Source organism: Gobio gobio (assembly GCF_949357685.1).
Source record: "Gobio gobio genome assembly, chromosome: 16".
Taxonomy (NCBI): Eukaryota; Metazoa; Chordata; class Actinopteri; order Cypriniformes; family Gobionidae; genus Gobio; species Gobio gobio.
In genome coordinates, this window is record NC_137109.1 from 41,606,595 (window position 1) to 41,630,547 (window position 23,953).

Below are 23,953 nucleotides of genomic sequence, written 5' to 3' on the forward strand. Positions count from 1 at the left end.
AAGACACAAGAGAATGCGCTGTATGTCAATGTCCTGTCTGTGTGGCTGCGTCTCATGTCAGCTAATCGAGGGACACACACACACACACACTCGACGCACAGACCGACTCGCGTCAGTCTCCTGCTCACATCGAGTTCTCTTTTGCTCTTGAACAAACAATAACAACAACAACACAGAGAATTTGGAGTATTCTCATATTAGGAGTCTTAAATCAGTTAAATAACGTCTTAAATGAACTTAAAGAGTTGTGAGGAAATGAGATGCGCGGGACAGCGCGTCAGATCCGCGTCCTGTTCGTCAGCAGCCGATCTTAAAGTGACAGCAGCACTGATGATGCCTGTCATTAATGTTCATCAAAGAACAACGGGAACAGAGCTTTAATGATGATTAATCTATATTTTATTTGTTATTTATGCAGTTAAGAAAGGTGTTTGATAACTATTACATTTCTGTATATGTCTAACAGGGAAGGCCATGGGTAAATATAACATTTATTATAATGGGTTTATGTAAAGATTGTTTTAAGTTCACTTGAATTAAAAGTTGTTTTTTTAAAGCCTAATAAATGTTGAAATTGGTAGCTTTCAGTTATACTGTAATGTAACGTCATTTATGTTTCATAGAGACATTAGTGATACTGGCCTTCATTCATAAAAAGATGCCATTACAACATATATTTAAAATATGCTGTCTTTAAATAGTTTCTACATTAATTTGGAGAGTAACTGAAATTATTACAATATCAAAATATGAAAAACTTAAAATATTAAAAACTTGCGATTAATCGCGATTAATTACAGAAAAAATGCGATTGATTAATTAGTAAAAAAAAATGTATCGATTCCCAGCACTATTAATTATATCTGCAATACATTATGTTTGTTCTGTTCTGTTTACCCTAGGGGGGTTATTGCTGCTCTCACTGCTCTTTTCCATGCTAGCCTGCATGAATGAGCAGGGAGTTCTTGCCCAGAACAGAACCATATCGCCAATCCAAACTATATGCCAATAGTCAATCAATCATCTTTGACAATAGTGGTCCTGACAGTAAAACTCAACTGTTGAACTCTAGGGAAATTTATTAAATGAGACTATTTTCAAAAATAGTGGCGTGTTCCTTTAAAGCAAAGCCTGATACTCTTGAATGAATTGGCCGTGCATAGAATAAAACTAGAATCTGAATAAATAAATGTAATAATACAAAAATTAATTAAGGAATATATGACTTGATTAAATTAACACTATTAAATTATTTTAGTATTACCTTTTCCCTTTATTATTTTTAATTCATTTATTTTTATTTATTCCACATGTATTTATTTCTATTTTTATCTTCGTTCTTATAAAAAGGTGAGTTATAAAACAAAGAACACAATCTGTAAAAGTATATTTTTTTATTTTAAACTTCAAAAATATACAGTTGCATTAGTAGCAGAGGTAAGCCATAATATCAGCAGAGATATTCAACATTTCAAAATACCATAGTTATGCTAATTAATCTTGTACAGTACTTTGCAATCTGGTAAAACTGTTTAGAGGAAAATATATTCATGTACAAAATCTAAATTATATGTTAACAGTCAAGTTACAAGTTACAAAGTTACCTGATTTTATTCAAACCAATACAAAGTTAAAGCTTCATGTTTAATTTAAAGGCTTAATTGACCAAAAAAAATGTAAATTCTCTCATGATTTACTCAGCCTCCAAACCTGTATGCCTTTTTTTCTTGTGGCTCACTTTGAAGAATGTTGGTTACCAAACAATTGTATGAACAAGAATATCTTATGTTCCACAAAAGAGGGTAGGTTTGGAATGACATGGGGGTGAATAAATGAGGACAGAATTTGCATTTTAGATGAACTATCCCTTTAATAAAAATGTAAATCCAGAAGAATCAGGAACACATCAGTGGATTATCACAGTTACTGAGCAGTTGCTGGTGCTGATGCTTCATTGGGTCGCCCGCCAATCAACTGAAAAGAACATTTTTAATAGACATTAATAAAAATCAGCTAGATTAAAAACTAATGAGAGCGCTTACACTTATTTCACGAAATCAAGCACTCATTTTATTCAGTCTAAGTGCAAAAAAAGGGTAAACACACTCAATCAGGGGGCGTAAATGCATGCTGATCCGACAGTTGGCAGTATCAGGCAACTAGTGTCATCATCTGTCTCTTTACCCTTAAACATGCCAAAACCCGTCTGCCAGTGTGCTCTAATATTACAGCATTGAAGCTCTGCCAGTGTCAAGCTATCCCAGCATCCTCTGCTCTGGCATCAGAGCCCAGAAGAGCCCAGCCAACACAGACAAACAAAAAGACCACAGACGCTTGTGAAAGCAGACACAGATCAGTCTCATTCACAGACGGTGACTACCAGAGATGGGAACAGATAGTCTCAGAGGTTGGAATGGGAAAGAGAGGGAGGAGGAGGAGGAGGCTTACGTTTTCTTATCTTTGTCTTTTTTGATGGCAGAGGAGCCTTGAAGAGACTGTAGGGTTTCAGCAGCCACTTTCCTCCTGTTGAAGGTGTTCATCTCCTCTTCTAAATCTCTACGCTTCTCCTCCAGGTTCCTCTTCTCCTCCTGATGTGTACGTTTCAGCATCTCAAATCTTTCATGCAGCTGGGAATACAGAACAAGAGTTCATTTAATGAGATACTCGCAATTAATTCAATTATTTATTATGATTTATTAAGTCTGTTCATCTTTAATCAATTACCACCCCTAGTTTATAGTACTGAAATACTAATTTTATTCTATTGTATTTTTGTTTTAGTTTTGTATTTTATTTTTTTAGTTTATGAAGATTTTGTTTTATTTTATTAATAAAAGTTGACATGTATTGAAAAAAATATGATTTAATAAAATGTTACTATTATTTAAAGACTTTTATATGTTTTATTTAATAAAAGGTGTCAAGCATTTAAAGATTTTATTTGAAGTGACAAGTATTAAGAATTTTTTTATTATTATTATTTAATAAAAAGTTAAATGACTTATCTACACTTTAAACCCTAACGCTCAAAATAATTAATTGGTTTGAGTAGAGCCAACTCAAATCAAACAAATTAGTTCAATCAAATGAACTTTTATGAGTATTTAGAACTTTTAGAATCTTTTTCTTTTGAGTTCACAAAACTGACACATTTTAAGTAATCTGAATTGTTTTGTGTTTTATGTACTTGTTTCTTTTAATTTAGACAAACTTAAATTTAACTGAATCTGGGCTGTGAATTCTATTCCCAGCATGCTTTGCCATGACACTGAAGGGAGAGTAAATGCTCAAATTAAGTGTTATATAATGCTTTTGTGCAAGATTAATGTTAAGGTGGAGATTTAGTAGTGTTTCTACTGCTAAAAATATTTAAGTTGATTATTTTAGTTTAAATGTATGAATTAGCTTACTCAAATATTTGAAGTCGAGCAATTAAAATGTATGGGTACAAAATAATTTTGTTGAGTTTTGCCAACTTATTCGTGTACTCTTAAAGCAGTGTCTGCACCAAAAGCAGTTCAAATGTAAGTTTTACATGATCATTTATATTAAACTAACGTTAGTGCACATATAATACTGTCTTGAAATAATGCCAAAAATAATGCCTTGACATTTTTGATACATGTGTTCCAGTTAAAACCAGTGGTTCTTACCTCTCTCTCTTTCTCTTTTAGCTCTGCTTCTGTCTCCTTCACTTTGTTGACAAACATCTGTCTCATCTGCTCCTCCTTGAGTTGTAGCTCTCCAATAAATTCTCTCCTCTTGGCCACGTATGTCTCCTGCAGACTGAATGCGAGGAGCATGACAGACATTTCATTTCACTTGATGCCTAACTACAAGCGAAACCATGTTTATATGATATATTTAAAATAAATGTACTGATTTTTTTATACATATATATGATCTCCTTGAAAGGAAGTAGCAGCATTACGTAAGATTAACTAGTGCAAGTTAGCGATTATTTGTAGAAGTGTCTTGGATGAGATCTTGCGGTACCTGAAGGGTTCGCTGTCAGGGTCAGTGTCCTTGAAGCCCATCTCCTCTAGTTTGCAGCGGCGATACAGCTCATAGTGTCTGGCGTGGGTCTGTTCCCTCAGGTCCAACATATTGACACGGATTAGCATCTCTCTCAGCTTTACAAAGTCACAGTGACTCTCGTTCTCCACTGAGGACAAAGCCCAGACATAACTTCATTAAAGTCACCATGAAATTAAAACGGACTATTCTAATTTATGGATTATCGCAGTATTTATTATAAATGATTCATCCGTGCATATATTTTTTTTTAAATAAATGTGCCTCATCATCTCTTCATCTGAAATGGCCTACTATATAGTAGGTGAAAAACAGTACGTGACAAGAGTAGAGACTCATAAATAGTAGGCAAAAAACACCCGGATGATCTGATATTCTGAAGTGTGCATGTATGTGTGAGAGGATTTTTGAATGACAGTGATGGCGAATATAGTACGTCCAGATTACATTAATTCTACACACGTTCATACTTTACAGAACATACTTTTTTAGTGAAATAAGTAATTACCTATTCAAATTAAGTGAGTCATGGGTGTGTGTTTGGTGTAACGTGCAATAAACCAATCAGAGTCTCATCTCCCGTTTCCTTTAAAAGCCAGTTGCGCCATACGCTGTTTACATGGCGGAATTTGCGAGCCGAAAGACCGAACGCTTCTCCAGAGAGGAATCCTTTTATTTTTAATATTTAAAAATGTGTGTGCTGCTGCGAGTCCCTGTGTGTGTAATAAGCAGAGTGTACGCACGTTGTGCACCTGCCTATAGGCGCACAATACTAAAGCGCCCTTTAAATAACACAAAAAATACTGCGCTATTTGCTTTAGACCAGGTTTTTGTTAGTCAATGGCGCAGTCATTTTCAGTTACCTCAAAATAACAACGCACCAACAATGCGCCTGAACACACCTCGTTTTCAGACCAGCAGACCCATGGGCCCGGTGTGTTTTTCTGTGCAAGGGCCGGACAATCTGTCACTCACATGAGATAGCCAATAGCAATAGCAACCATCCAATGATCTGATCAATTCCCGATGGAAAAAATCAGTTCCGCCTTATTTATTTCTTGTTCTAGAAACCGTTTCACTATAAACGGTTAGTGACAGTGAAATATATCACAATAGGAAAGAAATGACTATCACAACTATCATTACGACTTTATTAATCTCGTATAGTTCTTCAGCAAACAAGACAGTTTGCTTGTTGTTTTGCATTAGTGTTGACAAACTATGTTTAAGATAAGCTCTGGTTATACTGTCAGCCATTAATAAAAATAAATATTTAGTGGATAATTAGGTAATTAATCATCTGCCAACTAATCTAAACAGGCATACAACATACTTAATGCTGACTTCAAGTCATGTTTAAAATTATCATATTAATGAGATGCAAATTGGTATTGGTTTGTATGCATTTTGTTTACTGTTGAAGAAGAAGAGCAAAGCTGCATTTATTTGATGAGGAATACAGTAACATTTTTATATAATTATATATAAATATAATGTCATTTATTCCTGTGATGCAAAGCTGAATTTTCAGCATCATTATGCCAGTCTTCAATTCTAATATGCTGTTTTGCCCAAGAAACATTTCATATTATTATCATTGTCAAACAGTTGTGCTGCTTAATATTTTTGTTTTGAAAAAAATTTAAAGAACAGCTTTTATTAGAAATAAAAAACGTTTGTAACAATGCAAGAGTCTTCACTGTCAGGTTTGAACAATTTTAAGCATCCTTGATGAAAAGAAGTATTCATTTCTTTTAAAAAATCAACATCATTCCCTGTGGCTGCACTAGAAGCATAATATACAAAGTAAACAAATTGCATCCTTTGCTATTCATTTGCATTTACTCTAAAGTGTTTTCCTGTTTTTAACAGTAAATAAAAAAAATATAGTATTTGCCAATTTGTCAATTTTTTCTAACCTAAATTGCTAGCAGCAGTACCTACCCTGTACCACTCCCCATGGATACTCTCTGGCTCGCACCATTTTGTTCCCGATTTTAACCTCTTCACTGCTTCCAATCACAGCAAAAGGCAGATGCGCCTGCAATACAAGTCACAGGCTCAACATTAAAGATGCCTCTAGGAACACAGTGTGTATCTGTTCTGATCAATAGAAAATGTATATAAAACATTAAAATAAAATAAATTTCATAAATATATATATATATTGCTCAAGCTTCTGTTACATTCATAGAAGAGTTTATTTCAGCCACAGCTTCATCATCTGTTGGGAACTGGTAGATCTGAACACCATTGCTGACCAGTTCACTCATGATCTTGATCTTAAATTTTTGAAGCTCGCTCTTGGAAATAGTGTCTGCCTTTGCAATGATAGGAATAATGTTGACCTGGTTGGGAAGGAAAAATATGGATATGATATGATAATTATACATGATATAATCGACGCGTTACTATATATATATATACACTCACCTAAAGGATTATTAGGAACACCATACTAATACTGTGTTTGACCCCCTTTCGGCTTCAGAACTGCCTTAATTCTATGTGGCATTGATTAAACAAGGTGCTGAAAGCATTCTTTAGAAATGTTGGCCCATATTGATAGGATAGCATCTTGCAGTTGATGGAGATTTGTGGGATGCACATCCAAGGCACGAAGCTCCCGTTCCACTACATCCCAAAGATGCTCTATTGGGTTGAGATCTGGTGACTGTGGGGGCCATTTTAGTACAGTGAACTCATTGTCATGTTCAAGAAACCAATTTGAAATGATTCGAGCTTTGTGACATGGTGCATTATCCTGCTGGAAGTAGCCATCAGAGGATGGGTACATGGTGGTCATAAAGGGATGGACATGGTCAGAAACAATGCTCAGGTAGGCCGTGGCATTTAAACGATGCCCAATTGGCACTAAGGGGCCTAAAGTGTGCCAAGAAAACATCCCCCACACCATTACACCACCACCCCCAGCCTGCACAGTGATAACAAGGCATGATGGATCCATGTTCTCATTCTGTTTACGCCAAATTCTGACTCTACCATCTGAATGTCTCAACAGAAATCGAGACTCATCAGACCAGGCAACATTTTTCCCGTCTTCAACTGTCCAATTTTGGTGAGCTCGTGCAAATTGTAGCCTCTTTTTCCTATTTGTAGTGAAGCTGAGTGGTACCCGGTGGGGTCTTCTGCTGTTGTAGCCCATCCGCCTCAAGGTTGTGCGTGTTGTTGCTTCACAAATGCTTTGCTGCATACCTTGGTTGTAACGAGTGGTTATTTCGGTCAAAGTTGCTCTTCTATCAGCTTAAATCAGTCGGCCCATTCTCCTCTGACCTCTAGCATCAACAAGGCATTTTCGCCCACAGGACTGCCGCATACTGGATGTTTTTCCCTTTTCACACCATTCTTTGTAAACCCTAGAAATGGTTGTGCTTGAAAATCCCAGTAACTGAGCAGATTGTGAAATACTCAGACCGGCCCGTCTGGCACCAACAACCATGCCACGCTCAAAATTGCTTAAATCACCTTTCTTTCCCATTCTGACATTCAGTTTGGAGTTCAGGCGATTGTCTTGACCAGGACCACACCCCTAAATGCATTGAAGCAACTGTAATGTGATTGGTTGATTAGATAATTGCATTAATGAGAAATTGAACAGGTGTTCCTAATAATCCTTTAGGTGAGCGTGAATATATATATATATATATATATATATATATATATATATATATATATATATATATATATATATATATATATATATATATATATATATATATATATATATATATATATATAGGCTATTTAATTATGTATTAAAGAAATGCACAATTTATAAGCTATTACTAAAAAACAATAGATGACAAACACTTTCTGAATACAGTACCTTGCTGTCCAGTTTCTTCATGGTAACTAAGTCCAGAGATTTCAGTGAATGTCCAGTGGGAGCAATAAAGTAGAGGCAGATATGGATGCGTGAATCATGATAGTTATAAAGGGAACGTTTAATTTTAAGCTCTTCTTCGAGGAAGTTTTCAAACTGGGCATCAATATAGTCCACAATAGGTTTATAACTGCAGAGAAACAATAAAAGGTGTAAGACTTTGATTTCATCCTGACATTTCATTATCAATGTCATTAGGCCATTCATATATTTAAAGGCACAATATGTAAGATTTTTGGATTAAAATATCCAAAAACCACTAGAAAAGTTTTATATATTTTGTTGACTTGTGTACTTACATTATCCCAAATGTTTCCAAGAATGTTTAAATCCAGAGAAATAAGCTATTTTAACCAGGACACGGACAGTGTCTGCATCTATCAATGACATCATTGTTTTATTTTGTAGAAACCATGGAAACACCAAAGACGCTTTATTATATTATGTGTTTTATTAGACAGGTGAGCAACTGTTTGGAGACATTCATTGATAGAAAACTGATCATTGTTATATAGCTCAACACAGTCTTATTGTTTAAAGGGGTGATGAATTGAGAAATCAACTTTCCCTTGAGCTTTGGATATAGAAAAGGTCATAGGGTAATATAAGAATATCCTGTAAGTTTACAGGCTGAAAGCTTCCTTGTTAGTCAAAGTCAAAGAAAAGCTTTTATAGACACCAGGCCCAGCAAACGACAGTTTTTTCAAAGTGGTGATCTATGACGTCAAAGGGAGGCAAGCACCGCCTCTGCAGAAGAATATCAACGCCTACTTCATCACTGCCTTTTTAGCCCAGCCCACCGATTCGTGCATGTAACATAGGCCTAGTGTTAAACCTTTGAGCTACAAAGCAATAAACATGCCGTTGAAGATTACAAAATATTGTGCAGTGCCTGGGCTCGACAGTAATGCAACATGTAAGTAACTGTGTTCATTCTAATGCCTGATCTGAAATGTGATGATTCATGCAGTCAGATGTTCTTTGTCTGTGTGTCAGTAAATCCAACTAGTGACTAAACATCAACTTGCGTTGTTTCTCTTAGTTGGATGAAAATAATCTGTTATTTAACGGTGATTAAATTCTATAAAGAAAGCGATCAAAGAAAGCTCTCTTTGCAATCGTTGGAGCCACGTGCGCTGAAGCTGTCAATCAAACCGCAAGAGTTTATCAGTGACTCCCGTTTTATTCAACGAATCTCTTAACTATATCACATCTGCACTGTTAATGAAGAAAGCATTCGTTAGTGTACAGAAAATGAGTTGCAATGAAAAGATCATTGCTTTCATGCGATCAGCATGTCTGTGATTGGCTACAAGTCATCACTGCAACCTTTCATGCCATGATCTTAATGTAATGCCATAGATCTAAATCACTTTTCACGATTAGTTAACCATGAGAGCTGTAATAGTAAAACGAGCTAAAAGAGGGAGTAATACTATTTCATATGCAAAGACGTTAGCCAATCACAGCAGTGGGTGTTTACACTGAAGTCTCCCAGTGGACACGCTCTTTAAAACGGAGCATTCAGAGCAGAGGGCTAAAATCAGGGTAGAAAAAATGCCTTTTATTTATAAATTATGACAACTTTTGATGTAAAAAGCATTGTAACATTATAAGTACACCCCAGGAAACATCATAAAACAATTAAAAAAATGCAGTTCATTCACGGTGTCATCAAGCTACGCCTTTATTTTGATAAGCGACCTCTAGCGCGAAAATTACATATTGTGCCTTTAACTGAAGTCTCAAGCATTACCTTTCTTCTTTATTAACCTGGTCGCCAAATCCCACAGTGTCTACAATGGTCAGCTGCAAATCTACATTGCTTTCCTGTAGGTTGTACGTTCTGGGGCGTAAATGCACCCCATTCTGGAAGTGGCTGGCCTCTTCATTTTCGAATGATGTGTTAAATAGTGTGTTCATTAAAGTGGATTTGCCTATGCCAGTTTCACCTGTTGAAACGAAGCAATATCTTGCAATCGCTTGCAGCAATCTTAATATTTAAAAGATTTTAAAAGCACTTCTTCCTCACCTACGCAGAGAATGTTGAAGCTGAATCCTTGGCTCACTGATTTGCTGACCAGCTGATCAGGTAGACTGTCAAAACCGACATGGCCGTTGAGAGAGAGAGACCTCATCTCCTCACTCTGAGTAATAACAACATCAAGAAAAGTTTGACATGACATACGCATTTCATCTTATAAATGTATAGAAGTTTACTAAAGCAAATGTAATAATACATTTGCATATAGCTGGGGTAAGTAAGGTAGGTTTTTAAAGGGTTAGTTCACCCAAAAATGAAAATTAGCCCATGATTTAGGCTATACTCACCCTCAAGTCATCCTTATGTGTATATGACATTCTTCTTTCAGATGAACACAATCAGAGTTATATTAAAACATGTCCTGGCTCTTCCAAGCTTTATAATAGCAGTGAATGTTGCTCTGTTTTTGAAGTCCGTAAAAGTGCATCTATATCCATCATAACTGCTCCACACGGCTCCGGGGGGTTAATAAAGTCCTTATAAAGCAAAGTTCAAAATGCTTACGCTAGTAACGCTACGTCTGATGAACGTAACTGGTGTGCAATGTCGTCAGATGTAGCGTAAGCATTTTGAATTGCGAGAGAGGTGCGGCCGCTACACTTTTCCCGTAATTTGAATACAGAAGACGGTCCGCCCGAAGTTAGACATTTTAGTTTATAAAGTTTTAAATATGGATATTTTCCTTACACAAATGCATCGCTTCGCTTCAGAAGACTTTATTAACCCCCCGGAGCCGTGTGGAGCAGTTCTGATGGATATAGATGCACTTTTATGGACTTCAAAAACAGAGCACTGCTATTATACTGCTCTGATTGTTCATCTGAAAGAAGAATGTCATATGCACCTAGGATGGCTTGAGGGTGAGTAAATCATGGGCTAATTTTCATTTTTGGGTGAACTATCCCTTTAAGAGAAATAAATACTTTAAGCGAAACATTACAATTGATCAAATGTGACTAAAGACATTTGGTCAAATAAATGTTCTTTTGAATTTTCTACTTATCAAATAATTCTGAATAAATAATGTATCAGTCTCCACGAAAATATTAAGCAGCAAAACTGTTTTCAACATTGATAATAATAAGAAATGTTTCTTGAGCAGCAAATCAGCATATTACAATTATTTCTGAAGGATTGTGTGACAAGACTGGAGTAATGATGCTGAACATTCAGCTCTACATCACATGAATAAATTACATTTTAAAATATATTCAAATAGAAATATACGCTTTTGCATTGTTCACCCTAATATGTCTATTGATACTGCTCAAAGCGGAGAAGTTGACCCATGTCATTTTGTAACTGAGCATATTGATATGCATGGACCCGGGTTTGAGTCTCGATCACAGAGAAAAGCAGCATGCTGAGGTATTCAGAGCTCCTCACTCTGTACAAACACAAGGAAGTGTTTCACACAGCCTTCATCTGTTCCACTGCCCCAGTATTTTTAACACACACACTGGGGCACAAAGGGCTCTTTATGCAGCCCATGTTTCTCAGTAACTGAAGGTTTCCACTGCCATTGGCCTAAGAAACATCTTTTAAGTGATGGGTTAAAAGCATATTATTTATTTTAAAAGAATAAAATGAACAGTAGTAGGATAATACTCTCTTGCACAAAGAGGGACATTGGGATACATGCTGACTGAAGTGGCAACCAGAAGCAGCAAAGCTGATCTGCTTACAAGAACTAATCAGCTTTAAATGACTTTGACAATGATTTAGACCCTAGTGTTAAACTATAAATATAAACTACAGTGCATGCTTTTTGAGCCAACAGAATGACAATATGACATGCATTGTGAAGAATCACAAACAGTGATTTAGAGTAGGACCAAACATGATGATTAAGTTCAACTCGAATAAAACTCAAGCTCAAGCTTTTCTCTATTGTAACCAACATATTAACACATATTGCATATAACAACATCTAAGTTGCACATAAATCTAATAAAATGATGAAATATTAAAAAATTAAAGCATCTTTGACCAACTATCCAGTCGTCATACCTCTCGCAACTTTATCAACAATAAATATACATGTTAAACTGTGAATAATAATGTGCAGTAAATATAAGAGGTTAATAACTTACAGGATATATGGTTACATCTGTGGCAGCCATGCAGATAGTACTGACTCTGACAGTATGCTTTCATGTATTGCGCTCTCTCTCTCTCTCTCTCTCTCTCTCTCTCTCTCTCTCTCTCTCTCTCTCTCTCTCTCTCTCTCTCTCTCTCTCTCTCTCTCTCTCTCTCAAAATGGCCACTTGATGGAAACACCTCCTATCCCTGCTCCTATCTGAATTAAAATGCTGTCTGTGTTGCCCACGTTCACTCCTCCTACTGCACTTACAAATGCACTTGTTTCAGAAAGACTTGTTTATTTCTCTCTCAAGTGTCCAATCAAGTCTCAGTGCTCCCAGACACTTAACTAGCTAGATATAGTTAGCTAATCTACCAGAACACAACCAAAATAAAAAAAACTCAGATGCTGCACAATGATGTGAATAATAAAAAGCATTAAAAAAAATATTATCATCTGTGTAGTTTAGTGTAATGTTGTATCTACAGTCAACCGCCTATAGTTAGACGTTCCAAACATGTCCAGTAGGGATCGCTATTTATTCGTTTTTATCTATTTTTTTTACGGTCTATGGTTTTTATATACACCTTACCTACAATCAGCCATTCGAAGACATATCTGGACACTTAGGAAACGTTTAAAAATGATAACATTTCATAGATAACAAAATATAAGATCAAGTGGAACCTGGAAAAAATATTTTAGAGCTTTTCTTATAACTAAATTTACGCAGTTAGAACTAACTTCAAGTCAGTTTCCCCTCAAGTTTACACAGGTGTAATTCATCACATTAACTACCAGCATGTTCCACGAACTTTCGAAGCCAAGAAATACTTTTTATTTAAATGTTTTACTAGTATATTACTTTATAACTTTTACTTATTTCAATGGTATTCATGGTTTCTTCAAACAGTTTCATTAACACGTGACTAACGTGACTTTAAATGGTAAGTGAACTAACATCTGTTCATTCATTTTGAGGAAAAGCTGTAAGAAATGACACAGCTCTAACCTAGTGTGATACACTAAAACGTTAACTAAATGAGGACAGGCTGCAAAAAACTGCCATTGCTTTATAATACTCTTTATTTAGGTAATCCACACAGTACAGTGTAATCTACACAGTACAATTTCCCCATTCACTGTAAAATAAGAAACATTTTTAAAATATTCATCTCGAAAATCTTACACCCATCTCACTGTAAACAAATTATTGTACGAATCAGAGCAACTTGTTCATTTAAAGAGAAGACTACCGAGTCACACCTGTCACCTCAGAGTCTTCTCGTTTTGTTCCAAGTATGCAGACGCCTTGAATGATTGATTATGGGATCAGGAAATAAACAGTGGTATGCTGTGTTTAATGTACAAGGGAGCTTATTCTAGTCCAGGAAAACATTGCATTTTTAGTATATCATTAGTAGTCAACTACCTCATTAAGTTAAAAAGAACAGGTGTGCTTTAATTTCCTGTCTAAAGATACTCACGGCTACAATACTATTGTGATTCTCCTTAACAAACCAGCAGTCATTGAGCAGTTTTATGTTAAATCAGCTATGAATTCAGTTCATTTATACAAGATGCATAAGAATCAAGTTTCTCAAATGGAACAGGAATGATCAAAGATCTAAGCACCTATCTGGACCAGGGCCAATGTTAGTGTCGCTGATGACCCTGATCTAACCGCAAAATAATATTCGACACATTATAATAACCAAACATTGTTCCCTATCCATTATCTTCTACAGAGATGCGTGATGAATAATACTGAAAATCTTCAGGGAATCTTGAACAAGGACTGTTGTGCTTTTGTCACAATTAAAACAAAAACAAAGCCACCAGCATATTCACAGAAATGTATGTGCTCTTAATTTGATTTCATTACTGCCAACACTACATTCATGAACTGAACCAATGTGGCACATCAACGGTCTCACAACAACACATATCAAGAGCGCTCAACACACAGCTAACCATGAGCTGTTACACTCTCTTAGTACGTTACATATTAAACATTAAACATATTTAAATACCCCAACACATGAAGACTTATTCAATTAAATGGAAATTTCACATAGATTAACATCATTAAATCTAAAAAATATATTACCATAGCCAAAAGTACATGGACACCCAAACATAATACACCATTTTTTAACTCCTAATTTCAAAATAACAAGCTTTAACTGATTTGTTTGCTAATATACCACATTTCACTCTTCTAGGAAGGCTTTCTACGAGTGTGTTAGATCCGGCGATGGGACCGGGCTCACAGTCGATGTTACAATTCTTCCTAAAGGATGGGGATTTGTGCAGGCCTATCAAAAAAGGTGCAGTTGCATTAAGATTTGGCATCAGAAATGACTGAAATAGCCAAACCTGTTCATACAAAGGAGCTGTCCACAAACTTTTGGCCATGTAGTGTAGATGGAAAATAGGAACAGGATTTACGGAAAGGCAATGTATCACTTCATAAATGGACTCGTACTAGCAAATAAAAAATAAACTCACTATACGGATTGTGTCCTTTCTCACAATTGGTGGAAAAAGATACAGAAAATGAGACTTACTAGTACATTAGCATTCTATTTGTTATTCTAGAAGGTTTCATGTAGACTGTTGTGTGTGCGGACTTTAACATATGTAACAAAATATGGCACATGAAAAGTTTTTGAGGTGAACCGAAGCAAATGGCCGTTCATTAAACAGAAAACAGGTGAGGTTTGACAAGATTGTACAGAAAAACAGTGCGTTTCCTTGAACTGCTAGAGGAATGGACTTTGGAACAGTCAATGAGAACACGTTGAACTTTAACCTCACACTATTTTCACTTATAAAAAGTTTGTTCATGCACCGTCGGCAGGCAGAAGAAATTATATGAACATACATACTATACTTGTATAACACCCTAAGAGTGAAACTCAAATACTGAGAATAGTAAAATAGATAAAACTCTTCTTAAAACTCATGCTGTGGTTTATCGGTTTATTAAACCGGCATCTAAGGATATTTGCAGCAGAGGTTTGTATTTGGCAATGTTTTAAACGGATTGCACTATTGTCATAAAGAGGTCCCTTGACTTTTCTTAAAACTGAAATGAAATTTGGCACTACTGTGTACATCATGAATAGATAAACACTAAATACTGACGACAACAACAATGCAATACAGATTAATAAAAAAAATTATTACAAAAAAGAAAAACAGGTCAACACCCACCATCTTTGATCCTTACTGAAAATGACATTGAGTGGCACATGGAATTATCTGGCAGCAAACAAAATTATTTCAGAAATAAAAAAAACTAAATGTATACAGAAGTGAGCACCGTCATACAAAACATGTCAGAGACAAGACCGGCACAAATCTGCAACGACAATAAGGATTTAGCTTAAAAACAATTTAAAAACATCTTACAAAATGACTGAGTTGGGATGTCCTGGAGAGGTACGGGTGAACTTTGGCACACAAAAAGATGTTTTAGATGGTATGTCAAACCATTACAGTAGAGAGGAGATTCACCAACGTTGTTTGTCTTTACAGTCCTTTGTTGAAGTAGACCTTCTCCACTCCAGGATGACTGGCCCGAATCTTCTCCTGCAGCTCTGGTTCCAAGCGGCTCACTGCCATAGAGCTATGTGCGTTTCATTAGAAACAAATTGGAATTATGAAGTGCAGCAGAATGGTTTACAAAGTAAAATTGAATGAATCATTCTGAAATGATTCAATAGGTTCCAAAATGCATGCATTAAACTGCTTTGAAAATGTTCTCACCTCTTTTGTGGGAATAATGCACAACACAATGGGGTCGCAAACACAAGGCTAAGAAGAAGAAAGAATTAATGGGTCACAAATTCCTGAATGCCTTTCAGAAAATAATTGTTTATTAGACAGTCAATCTATCTTTGGCAACTCACCAAAACCCAACCAAGCCAACTTGGATGGGTGCACTCATCCATGGAAACCTCTGAAAAAATAAAGAGGGGAGGGGGGTCAACCTAGCAACAAAGCCCATGATTCTATGGCACCATTTTAAGGGCTAAAGCATTCAAGCAGACTGGACACTGTAGTTGGGTATATCCATGCTCTGTTAACAACTTTCAAAACGTTACAAAACGTTTATAATGAAATTAATGTAATTTTGAAATTACCTTGAGGAAGGCCTTCTTTTCCAAAGAGTTCATTAAAAATGGAGGGATGGCTATAGGAAGATAACAATTAGTTAAATTACTTGCTTGCAGTTACTGTTTCCCATAACCTGCATAAAGCCCGGTACAGACTGCATGATTTTAGCAATATGCATAAGTGTATACGCCCCCCTTCTGCTGATTGGCTACAAGTGTTTTGGTCCGATCCACTTTCAAGTCAAATCATGTCACCTTTACTTATATAGCACTTTATACAATACAGAATGTTTCAAAGCAGCTTTACAGGGATGGAACAGGAAAATGATGCATTTCAATCCAGAAATCACTAACTGCACCTTTAATAAGCATAGTTGCAAAGTCAGTTTAATGAAAGGCAAACTCAAGACTTTGAGTAAACAAACCCATTCCCGGAGAGGCCATGAGGATTCTGGAAACCACCACTTGTGTGATGGCCTGTTGAGCTGCCTTTGAAGATTCGCCTAACCGATTGTCATTCTCATCTGTTACTGGAATGCCATGTTTGAGTTCCCTGGAACACAAAAGGAAAGGCATGCTCTATATGACATACTCATTTCATGTCTATTATGAATGAACGGTTTTGAACCGCAGCTGACGGTTTGGGGTCAGTAGATTTTTCTATAAATATATTCAGCCAGGATGCATTAAATTGATCAGAGGTGGACAGTAACAAAGTACATTTACTTGAGGACTGTACTTAAGTACACTTTTTGTAGTTTTGAAATCAGTGGATGATATTTTTTCTTCTTTAAATCTTTTTTTTGCACAGACAAATACACACAAAATGATGTCAAAATATTTTGCTGAGTATTCACGTAAAGTCGATTATGTCTTAAGTGAGCATAAACATTTGGGAGAATATTGGATGTGTATCAGTGTACTGGATCCATGCATTCGCCCTTAATGAGCTTTGAAACTTTTAAACAAGTATTGAAATGAGTTAAAGGTAGTCGTATGCTAGCATGTCGGATGGGGCATCACTAACCAGCTTAAACCACCATAATGGCACAGTGTGCATTTATACAACAATGCAACAAAAATACAATAATGCATTGACATAAAAAAGGAAATTTACTTTTGATACTTAAGTACTATAAAAACCAAGTACTTGTGTACTTTTACTTAAAGGGGCTATATGCGTTTTTCTGAAATTTAAACTCGCGACTGACACCTGTAGCCAAAAAACAGAACTGCTCTTATTTTCTGCTCGCTCTCGCAGCGGTGGTGACGTCACATCCGCAGACAGCGCGGGAAAAAAACGACCCGCCAGAAAATAGGAAAAATAGGATACAGGCTTATAGGTGCACCCACTGTGAGCGGACAAGGTGTCAGTATGCTCATCAGATGTTTGAGTCATAAATGGTCAAATAAAAAGGCTATTGTTACGTTTATTTTGGGGAAAAAGTTGCATATAGCCCCTTTAAGTAAAAATCAGTTTTTTACAACTTTCACTTGTAACAGAGTAATATTTGTCCATTAGTACTTTTACTTTTACCCGAGTTGTGTACTTTGTCCACCTCTGAAATTGATCAATTGTGACCGTAAAGACAATAATAATTTTACAAAAGAGTTCTGTTCTTTTGAAATTCTAATTATCCTGGAGGGGGGGTGGGGAGGGGGGGGAATCACGATTTCCACAAAAATATTAAGAAATTGTTTTCAACATTGATAGTAATAAATGTTTCTCAAATCAGCATATTAGAATGATTTTGAAGGATCATGTGACGGTAAAGAATGAAGTAATGATGATGAAAATTCAGGTTTTTCCACCAAAGAAATAAATTACATTTTAAAAATATGTTAAAATAGGAAATGGTGTTTTAAATTGTAATAATATTTCACAATATCACTGTTTTTACTGTATTTTTTATCAAATAAATGCGGCCGTGGTGAGCATAAGAGACTCTTTCAAAAACATTTTTAAAAAAATGTACAGACCCCAAACTTTTGAATGGTAGTGTGTGTGTGTATATATATATGCATTGAGAATCTTTTTGTGATCACAATATTCCATGGCTACAGAAAAACCAATCCAGAGTCAAATCAGGTCAAGCCTCTTTATGCAAACGATTTGTTCTAGATAATTATTTACCGTTGTCTCATGAGTGGAATATTGATACAGTTAGCAGCAGCTACAGCAGCGAATGGAACAAAGCGTCCAATGAGTGGAGACACATGCTGAAAGACAAAAAAATGTAATTTGTTAAATAAACATAAATACTAATAATTATTACATGAACACATGAGCACTGAGCATAGTATTTAATACTTAGATGTGAAAGAGTTACAACTTATTAGTAAGCGATAACCAGTGATCGAAGTGGGGGAAAAAAAGCACAGTTACTTCTGAGGGTCAAAATTGCATTCTGGGGACGGGGCGGTCAGAGTGCGTATGCTACAATTTCAAATTTAGAAGTTTACTGTGTACCGGCCCACTTCGAGCACTGGCGATAACAGACCATTACCTTTGCTAATGCATTTAGTCCTAAAGCAGTAGCCACGGCCCCTGTGGTGGCTGATACATATGCTGTGCCAAGCTGGCTGCAAGGACATATATTAGGAATTTAGGAATATTGCAAATTAGTTGAAAGAAGAAATGCATAAAGTGAAACAAATCTTCATATGCATGATCTGAAGTCCTCTCACTTTATTGTGATGGGGGCGTCTCCGCTCCTGTTGGTGTAGTTGACTATTGCATTGAAAGACTGATTGATCCACTGCCAAAACAGAACTGCTGGAGTTGTTCTGAAAGCAAGAAAGAGTATAAATATTTAGCATTATATGTGGTTAAATCGTTTATTATCAGCCACTATAATAATGGATTACACAGCATGATTCACCTGTAGAACGTCATCATGCATCCAGTGATGGTCATATTCATGGGGACCTGAGCAGACATGCGACCAATCAGGAGCATTTTCTCACCCGTGTCTGGATGGAATGCCGAGTCAAAAATATACTTCGCCCTCCATAACTCATCTTCTGTGAGACCTGGTGACACCACCCCTTTTCTTCAGAGATAAGAGAATGGAAAATGATAGCATACTTGGTATCTGGCAAACTCAGCATATGTAACAATGAATGCTATACAACATCACATACTAAAAATAAATACAGAGTAGAGCCTTACTTGTAATCCTGAATAATCTGACATGCTTTTTCTAATTGTTCATTCGACAGGAGGATGTTTCTAGGGTCTGTGACGGTGAAGAAATGCTTTGCTCGGCCCACAAATGTTCCCTGATCCCAGCGTGGTTCTTTAATGTTTATGGAGGTGGAGAGCTCGGCTGCCATGGTACACTGTGAACATATTACAGTTAAAAACATTGGATACACTTCACTTATTCTTTTAACACTCACCAGTGTGATGTCTTTGAAAACAAGTTATTTTTAAAACATTATGGTGGTACCATGACCGGTATTGCAAGAAGCCGAAGAAAGATTATTAAAATCTCCACAGAAGAATTACAACATGCAGGTTTGAAATGATGGTGAGTACACTAACGTTCAAAAGGTTGAGGTTGGAAAAACTGTATGTTTTTGAAAGAAGTATCTCATGCTCACAAAGCCTGCATTTATTTGCTCAAACATACAACAAAAATGTTACTATTGTGAAATGGTATTACCATTTCAAATACCCATTTTCTATTTTAATATATTTTAAAATGTATTTTTTTACCTGCAATAGCAAAGCTGAATTTTCTGCATCATTACTCCAGTCTTCAGTGTCACGTGATGCTTCAGAAATCATTCTAATATGCTGATTGTGCTGCTTAATATTTTTGTGGACACTGATACTTTATTCTAGTATTCTTTGATGAATAGAGTTCAAAAGAACAGAATTTATTTGAAACAATAATCTTTTATAAAATTATTTATACATTTTACTTTTTAATTCATTTTATGCATCCTTGCTGAATGAAAGTATTGATGTCTTCAAAATAATAATGACAAAAGCCCCAGACTTTTGAACGGTAATATAAATTCTAAGAGAATTTGAATTTATGGGTGAACAGTACATTTTTATTTCCTATATGGAGAAAACACTGTACTAAAATAACATCAAGAGCATCAAGGGCCTTTTTAGGGGGGGTTTTTTCCCAGCAAAAAAACCAAAACAAAAACCCTGAATAATGCTTGCACATGGCATTCCTCCCCCCGATTAAGCCACCGCTGAATCAGCATGTAGTTTCTAAAGACACAGCTGACCAGCCAAGCAAAGAAAGGCTTGAACATCAGTCACTCTGAAAATGGCATTTGGTGCTGCTAGTCCCAATGTAAAGCAGCACCTATGTGTATATATGGCCTATAAATAATTGTGAAAAATGTCAGATTAAAAATTTAGTCACAGGGGAGGGGGTTGTCACAAAATCTGTCACATTCTCATTTATTTTAAACCTGTATGACTTTCTTCTGTGGAAGACAAAATGAGATATTAGACAGTATGTAGAGAACTGGCAGTCTTGGTCATCCTTCACTTGTATTGCATCATTTTCCATGCAATGAAAGTAAAGATGCCTAGGACATTTTGTCTTCTACTGAAGAAAGAGAGCTATATGGGTTTTAAATTATATGAGGGTAGTATTTGGGGGGTATTTTTACTGTCCTTGTGAACTTTTCAATGACGGATGGAAACCAATTTTAGTATCAAGTGCTTCAAGGTTGAATGTCAGATATAACCGAAAAAAGAAAAGGGATTTAACCATGTATTTGCATTTGCATATTCCAAAAAAGGGCATTCACGTCAACATAATTCAATATACCATTTTATCTTTACAATGCAGTGCATTGAATACAGCACAGCCGGCTAAAGGGAGGACAATAAATCACGCGTTTCACTTAAACATGGCTACAAAAGTGGGTCTGTGTCTCTTTAAATCAAATCATGGTTCATGTATTTCGCACGAGATCACTTGGGTCTGCGCGGGCCTGATGCTTTGGTTTGCGCTTCTTCCCCTTTGTAACGCGTTCCACTGGTGAACGAAAGTCTGACTCGTTTTCGCTAATCGGTTCTTTTGAACAATTGGTTTTAAAGAACCGATTCAACAAACACTTCGGGGATTCAGCGATACGTCATCGCGTGGTCAACGCGTTGCTTTTTTATTACTTTTTTAAAAATAATTATGTTTTTTAAAACTTAGAAGCAATTTAGAAAACCAATTCAATTTCATATGCGTACTGATAAAACAATTCACTTAAATTGTAGACAATAAAAGAAACGATTCTCGTTGATTCGGACTGACTCGTAAACGAATCGTTCAGTCAATTTCGTGAACAAATCGTTGTGACTCGTTCTGTGTGCACAGGTTCAACCGGTTCATCAAAGAAAGATCCGAATCAAAAGAACAATTCATTCACGCATCGGACATCGCTGCAAAGCAAGACTTCATATCCTGCTTTCCAAACATGAAAGCATTTGGTACACACTATGGATTGCAGAGATAAGACACTGGCCGATACACGGGCCTCTTGATCCGAAATGAACTTTGAACAGAGACGCAGCGTTTATGACACTTTCCTCATTTCTTGCCAAATAGTATACTTTTATGACTATATTACTCTGTATTATTTCAATAATCTAGTAATAATATGCATGCACACATCTTATTCCATAGGCTTTATTGATGTGCTAAAACACTGATGCTCTTTAAAGAGCAAAACAACATGGGATAGATGAAATGATTTAGATGGTGTCTTGTTTTGAAATCAATTGTTAGAATATCTTCATTGAAGCCCATTGGCAAAGAATGGTTCAAAACCAGTCAGTACCGGTTGGGTGGCTTCCATTGGGGTTTTCAATATGTCATAAACCCCAAATATGAATTATTACATGTTTAAATATCATGATAAAATGTTGCTTCATATGATAAACATATGAATAAATTTGAGCTTTATCTTTAAAACCATCTGTATAACTCCAGCTGTGCACCTCTTTATCAACCTCTGGACGCCACATCACAAATCCACTTACAGGCAGCATAGGGTTTTACATCCTAATGCAGCCAGTAAAAAAAAAAAGAAGAAAAAATATATATTTATCTTGAAAATAACACAAATGACAAGGTCCTGTTACTTACAGTGCAACAGTGCAAAGCCCGCCGTCAGACAAAATCACAGCACTCCGCAGAGATATCAGTCTCTCGCACTGAGGCTAATTTGGTATTTACGAATGAATGTGAAGAACGCTGCCGTAAAAGCCACCCAACCAACCAGAGGTGCTGCTGATATTTCAAAATAAAAGTGTCCAATATATTGGGAAATATTTGTAACATGAGAATATTAGATTTATATCGCGATCCAAGACAAGTTAAAAGAGAAACAAGTAGCAACATAATTTTAATTGCTTACGTTTACCGATTTAGATCAAAAACATTAGTCAGTCAACGAAAATACTTTTATTATGAAATTTTAATTTTTTTAAAATTTGATTATGAAATTTAATGTTCTTCAAACACGCCAGATCAGGTCTAATAAGCCTTTGGGCAAGTCAGTTTTTATGACATAGATTTTTTTACTGTTGGTTGTCTGTCTAAAACGTAAATCATTAATATTTTTGTATGAATGTTGTATTCACCAAATAACAGGATATTAGCACTAACTTAAATAGACACCCCGAATAAGTAAATGCCCTACCGTCTGTCTTTTCTTAACTCAACTTACATGTAATAAACAGAAGGATAGCAACGAACACTTTAACCTAGTATTAATTTTTCGATTGATTATCTGTTCAAAGACACGAATTTAATTACTTGTATATTTTAGAAATGCCAGTAACTTCCAAATTTTTAGCTATAGTAAACCCGTCTAATGACTATAACAGGTTAACAGGTCTAAGAAAATAGCTCCATCTTGCGGACATTTTTTAAAACACCAACCAAGTCATTCGGGTCATTCCTGCTGTTATTGCATTGTCATGTCCGTATGTCTGAATCACAATGAATTAGTAATTTTCACCAAAAAATTTGTAATTATTTGCTGAATTTCTTCAAAAAATAATGAGTTTGCTATTGTTCTTCTTGACGCTTCTTGCCAAAGAGTGTGATGGTACTCTTAAAATAAATCTAATTCAGTGGAAATCAATATGGACAATCTTTGTGGTAACATTTTCATTGGTAATGTTTATGTTTTAAAACAAAAATGTAGCAATAAGGATATAAGAAATGCTCTTTATTCTGTCTTTTCCTGCAGCAAGATTTTTATTCTTTTTAATTTGGTGATATCTCTTGGGTCAAAGCATGGAAATTGCCAAAATTAAGGAAGTGTCTTACAAAATACTTCATAATTCACCCTGCTAAGCATGTTTTTGAAAGATTTAAGCTTAATATTTAATATACTGAATTGAATATACCTGTGATTTTTGTGCACTAGAAAAATAAACTATTTTGCTTCTGTTTTTTCCCCCGCTGTATTTACTCAAGATTATTTTGGAAAGATTTAGAAACCTTAATTAACAGAAAACTGAAGTGTATGATAGAAATGTGTGTATTCGATGTGCTTTTTATATTCAGAACGACAATTTTGAATGCAATTTTGAACACATTAGTTATTGATTTTACAAGATTTTCACATTTTGTAAAGACTTTATATTATATGCAAATCTTTTGGAACAAACTAAAAACAAAAAAAGCGATGAAAACATACAATGCTTTGAAAGCACTGGATTTTATGTCATTTCTTTTTTATATTGTTTCCACCTTCATGTAAGTAAAATCCTCTGAGTT

General features: G+C 35.7%; 2 protein-coding genes across 4 annotated transcripts; both read right to left on the reverse strand.

Moving 5' to 3' along the window:
- Positions 1 to 1,376: 1,376 nt before the first annotated feature.
- septin8b (septin 8b) lies at positions 1,377 to 12,342 on the reverse strand. Of its 3 annotated transcripts, none has more exons than XM_079839487.1 (10): positions 12,077 to 12,342; positions 9,972 to 10,086; positions 9,696 to 9,891; positions 7,883 to 8,069; positions 6,222 to 6,383; positions 5,980 to 6,076; positions 3,997 to 4,165; positions 3,654 to 3,786; positions 2,449 to 2,627; positions 1,377 to 1,974 (listed from the first exon to the last, which is right to left on the reverse strand). In XM_079839487.1, the coding sequence occupies exons 1-10, from the start codon at positions 12,104 to 12,106 to the stop codon at positions 1,971 to 1,973; spliced, it is 1,272 nt and encodes a 423-aa protein (XP_079695613.1). In that variant the 5' UTR covers positions 12,107 to 12,342; the 3' UTR covers positions 1,377 to 1,970. The 3 variants fall into 3 exon arrangements, with proteins under 3 accessions (XP_079695613.1, XP_079695615.1, XP_079695614.1); XM_079839489.1 differs by having other exon boundaries at positions 9,976 to 10,086; positions 12,077 to 12,330; XM_079839488.1 differs by lacking the exon at positions 6,222 to 6,383 and having other exon boundaries at positions 1,379 to 1,974; positions 12,077 to 12,165.
- A 788-nt stretch (positions 12,343 to 13,130) lies between these two features.
- On the reverse strand, positions 13,131 to 22,409 carry sfxn1 (sideroflexin 1). Its single transcript, XM_079839490.1, has 11 exons — positions 22,310 to 22,409; positions 19,363 to 19,532; positions 19,073 to 19,243; positions 18,879 to 18,977; positions 18,698 to 18,773; positions 18,325 to 18,410; positions 16,616 to 16,743; positions 16,218 to 16,267; positions 15,984 to 16,033; positions 15,841 to 15,888; positions 13,131 to 15,700 (listed from the first exon to the last, which is right to left on the reverse strand). The coding sequence occupies exons 2-11, from the start codon at positions 19,524 to 19,526 to the stop codon at positions 15,604 to 15,606; spliced, it is 969 nt and encodes a 322-aa protein (XP_079695616.1). The 5' UTR covers positions 19,527 to 19,532; positions 22,310 to 22,409; the 3' UTR covers positions 13,131 to 15,603.
- Positions 22,410 to 23,953: the final 1,544 nt, after the last annotated feature.

What these genes read in the sequence shown, in the direction of transcription:
- septin8b (XM_079839487.1), bottom strand. Translation starts at nt 12,106, where the DNA reads ATGGCTGCCACAGATGTAACCATATATCCT. An exon ending in CTTCAACATTCTCTGCGTAG is followed by an intron (nt 9,892 to 9,971) that starts GTGAGGAAGAAG and finishes TCGTTTCAACAG; the next exon opens with GTGAAACTGGCATAGGCAAA. An exon ending in AAATAAACTCTTCTATGAAT is followed by an intron (nt 6,077 to 6,221) that starts GTAACAGAAGCT and finishes CTTGTATTGCAG; the next exon opens with GCGCATCTGCCTTTTGCTGT.
- sfxn1 (XM_079839490.1), bottom strand. Translation starts at nt 19,526, where the DNA reads ATGGCAGCCGAGCTCTCCACCTCCATAAACATTAAAGAACCACGCTGG. An exon ending in AAAAGAAGGCCTTCCTCAAG is followed by an intron (nt 16,034 to 16,217) that starts GTAATTTCAAAA and finishes TTATTTTTTCAG; the next exon opens with AGGTTTCCATGGATGAGTGC. An exon ending in GTTGGCTTGGTTGGGTTTTG is followed by an intron (nt 15,889 to 15,983) that starts GTGAGTTGCCAA and finishes TCTTCTTCTTAG; the next exon opens with CCTTGTGTTTGCGACCCCAT.